This window comes from Henckelia pumila, chromosome 2 (assembly GCF_033568475.1).
Source record: "Henckelia pumila isolate YLH828 chromosome 2, ASM3356847v2, whole genome shotgun sequence".
Lineage (NCBI taxonomy): Eukaryota > Viridiplantae > Streptophyta > Magnoliopsida > Lamiales > Gesneriaceae > Henckelia > Henckelia pumila.
Genome location: NC_133121.1, coordinates 185,290,184 through 185,294,328, shown reverse-complemented (window position 1 = coordinate 185,294,328; position 4,145 = coordinate 185,290,184). Strand labels below are relative to the sequence as shown.

At 32.4% G+C, this 4,145-nt stretch overlaps 1 protein-coding gene across 1 annotated transcript; it reads right to left on the bottom strand.

The window, feature by feature from the left end:
* Nucleotides 1-293: 293 nt before the first annotated feature.
* On the bottom strand, nucleotides 294-2,768 carry LOC140879165 (glycosyltransferase BC10). Its single transcript, XM_073282827.1, has 2 exons — nucleotides 2,469-2,768; nucleotides 294-938 (listed from the first exon to the last, which is right to left on the bottom strand). Exons 1-2 carry the CDS (start codon nucleotides 2,766-2,768, stop codon nucleotides 294-296), a joined length of 945 nt encoding a protein of 314 aa, XP_073138928.1.
* Nucleotides 2,769-4,145: the final 1,377 nt, after the last annotated feature.

Below are 4,145 nucleotides of genomic sequence, written 5' to 3'. Positions count from 1 at the left end.
AACATAAAAAAATATTTAAAAATTTATTTTTTTCTATTTGATATCATATCTAGGAGTTGAAGTTCTACAAAAATATAATGTTTTAGGATTTTTAATCTTTAATATTTAACATCATTTATATGAAAATACGTTAAAAATATAAATACATTATGTTTATGTCATATATAATATCTATATATTATGTCACACATGTAACGTATGTGTCTCAACTACTAGTATATATAAACATATAAAAACTAATTCGACCAATGAAAACACATTACATAATCCTTGAAATGGAGTAGATACTAATGTCAATCATTGAACCCAAACAGCTTTGGGGCAATCCTAAGCAAAGGTTGCAAAGTACTAGGATGAAACTTTCTTGCAAAAAGGAAACAAACATTGCTCATTTCACCATTATATGTGCAATTCGACCCATATCTTGTGCGTTCAAGAAACCCTTCCGTAACATCGACTCTATTAAACGTCAAGGGGTGCGAACCGCCTCTCGACCAATCCGTCCACGTAACGCCCCGATTCGAAGTTAAGTTCATACAGATTATATTAACCAGAGTAGGAAAATAATGTTCATCCACATAACATGGTGGCATGCAATGGTTCCGAAAAATAGGGTAATATGTGACATCCGATATGATATTTATCGCTAGTTTTCGGCTGGCTTCGAACCATTGAGACCCTTTTCGCCAGTCGGGTAACTTGATTGCGGGTGACATTCTAGGGTTGTAGCGGCCTCGACCGATGGTTCGCGGGTCGTCGAACGAGTTGAGGAAGCTATGGTTGGAGTTGATTAAGTAGTTGTAGATTGTGGTGAAGTTGAATAAAGGGATGCATGTTTCCGACAAGAGGACGAATCTTTCGTTCGAGAAGTCGAGTAGGGCATTCGCTAGAAGACGTCTCTCGGCGTCGATCATGGTTATGTCTCCCCATTGAACTTTCTGCGAGTAGAAAATTTATAGAAAAAATTATTAATTTTATAGAGAGGAAATAATAGGGGAAAAATATAAAATATTATGTATAATATTTATAAAAATAAAAAGGGAAAATTGCTTTTTTGGTCCTGTATGTTTGTCATTTTGCGATTTTGGTCCTTTATATTTTCAGATTGCAGTTTTAGTCCGCTATCTTTATTTTTTTGGCAATTTTAGTCCTTTTTCCGATGTGGCGCTGACGTGGCACAAATTCAATGCTGATGTGGAGCTGACGTGTACAGTGCCACGTCAGCATTTTCGAAGAAAAAGGACCGAAATTGCCAAAAATCGAAACATACAGGACTAAAACTGAAATGTGAAAACATAAAGGACCAAAATCGCAAAGTGACAAACATACAGGACTAAATTTGCAATTTTCCCAAATAAAAATTTAGGGCTCAAAACAATATATAAATTTAAACTCTTTGCGAAGAACATCAAATAACTCCACGACCCAAATTTTAAGTCTGCACATAAATTATAAATATATGTTTCGTTAGTATGAGATGTATATTGCCAAAAGTTCGATACATGCATAGTTTATTTAACTCTATATAGATATGGAAATGTGTGGTCAAAGTATTAAGGGAAAATTGCTTTTTTGGTCCTGTATGTTTGTCACTTTGCGATTTTGGTCCTTTATATTTTTAGATTGCAGTTTTAGTCCGCTATCTTTATTTTTTTGGCAATTTTAGTCCTTTTTCCGATGTGGCGCTGACGTGGCACCAATTCAATGCTGATGTGGAGCTGACGTGTACAGTGCCACGTCAGCATTTTCGAAGAAAAAGGACCGAAATTGCCAAAAATCGAAACATACAGGACTAAAACTGAAATGTGAAAACATAAAGGACCAAAATCGCAAAGTAACAAACATACAGGACTAAATTTGCAATTTTCCCAAGTATTAATAAGTTCAAGTAAGACTAATTAATTTAAGTCTCCCTAGATGTTGTAACTTAATTTATTTTGTTAATTAATTGTGTTCATGTTTTATCTTTGATTTTTTTTTTAAAAAAAGATTAACAAAATAAAATGGTTCTATATTTATTATCACCTCAAAATTTTATTTCAAAGTTTATTTATAATTTTTTTGAATATATATGTAAATAGTTTCTCTCTAAAAAAATAGAGATAATTTTTTTTTCGTCCAATAATTTATCGTTTTTTTGGTTTTGGTCTGCTAACTTTTGAACTTTTGGTCTTGGTGCAATAACTTCTAAATTTCGGCTATTTTCGTCATTCTACCATCTAAAATTTTCAGCGTTTTCCGAATTTAAAAAAAAAAAACAAGAAGAAGAACATTCCGGTGTTAGATAAGCCAAACTAGCGAAATCCAAAAGTTAATGTACTCAGACCAAAAAATTGAAAATTTAACTAATTAAAAAAAACAGACAAATTGCTGGTCCAGAAAAAATTATTTTTTCCAAAAAAATATACCATATGGCCATATCTAGCTAGCTACTAATTTTGATCTCCCACTTCAAATTAAACTTGTACCTTGGAAGGTATTCTTCGCTTGTAAAAGACCGATGACTCCGGCGGCTCGTGAGCGGAATCCGGTGAAGAATGGAGATAGATTGTGAAAAGACCTTCATGCCCTTTAAAGAACATCTCCCAAAGGGAACCCAAGGGTAATCTCCCCTTAGTTAAAAACATGAAAGCAACCTTTGGTACCCTATGAAAAGGGTACTCAACCAAATGTGGAACCATCGATGCTCGCCACATTAATTCTTGATCACTCATGGAATGCCAAATATCCTTAGGAGAAAGCCGTTCTAGTCGCAAGCCGTTCGTCATGTTCGAACCATTAAATCGGGGCGGGTTCGAGGAAAAGCAATTATGGTTCGAATTCAATTTCGATATATTAGACATGTAGAAGGGAAGGAATGCATTGAGAGGGGAGTTTTGTAGGTTTTCATATAGAATGAACTTCTTGAAATGATCATTTATGATCATAACAAGAACAAGGACAAGAAAGGTTAGGAATACGCCGAACATTATCGCCGTACCGACTTGGTATCTTCCATCTTTGATGTGTCTTCGCAATCTTTTAGAGAGTTCTTTATGATCGAACATTTCTTATTGGTTTTTACGATGTTTTTGGTGTAATGGGGTGATTTTTTAAAAATTTTATTATGAGGTGATTCTTATAGTAAAATTTAGGAAGTTGATTGATTTGTGGAACAAGATTTTGAACTGCGTGGAATGGAAGGGTGCCTTTGGCATTAATCGTGCGCATGGAAAGTATGTAAATGATATTCTTAATTTCCAATTCTTTATATTTTAATCTTTATTTATATATGAGCTAGAGGAAATTAAATTGAGTTCCTTTTTATTTTTTCCGGCTATAAATGCAAGGGATGGGGATGTATAAAAAAATCGATTATTAAAAGTTATGGTGTGATTAATAATAATACTCCTCTAGAAATATTAATAATAATACTCCTCTAGAAAATGAAAATAATAAAAATATGATAATTTGTATGGAAAATATGGAAAATTAGTATGAAAAATATAGCATGCTAGTTATGGGAGTTAATAATTAATTATGAGAAACCATAAATATACATATAATTGATTGAGAAGATTTGGGGTTAAAAAGTGAAAGAGAGTATTTGCTTTGTCATGTGTTTGAACTTGAAAATACTATGAAATACATGTTTGATTGGGAAGTCTCACGATTATTTACCCACCAAAGAAAAATAGAAAACCAAAAAAAAAAGTACTAAAAAGTTTTCAAATTTTTAAAAAAAAATTAAGAAAAATAAATATGGTTTTGGAGATACCTGATCCAATAATTTTAATCAGAAGAATTTAATTTTTTTGATTGCAAATCCAGATGTCGAGCAATTGATGCAAAAATCAGTGTTTTACAGAAACTTGATCCACATGACATGCGATAAAAAATAAGTACAAATTTCTCAAAAATCCCTAATGCAAATATGTTTTGCTCTGCACTCTATTTTTTTGTACCATAATTTTTGTTAATTTGTATCACATCTTATATGGTTTTGTACCACATGTTGTATTATTTTGTATCACATTTTATGACTAGGGACCCCAAAGCAAAATATGTTTGCATTTGGGGATTTTTGAGCAAATTGTGCAATAAATAATTCAACAAGAAATTGTTCCAATAATGAGTGTTTGTGCTAAAGATAATTTTTGGCCTCC

Excerpts from the sequence above, each read along its gene's own strand:
- LOC140879165 (XM_073282827.1), bottom strand. The coding sequence starts at position 2,768 with ATGACGAACGGCTTGCGACTAGAACGGCTTTCTCCTAAGGATATTTGG. Across the intron at positions 939-2,468 it reads AGCGAAGAATACCTTCCAAG|AAAGTTCAATGGGGAGACAT; the intron begins GTACAAGTTTAA and ends TTCTACTCGCAG.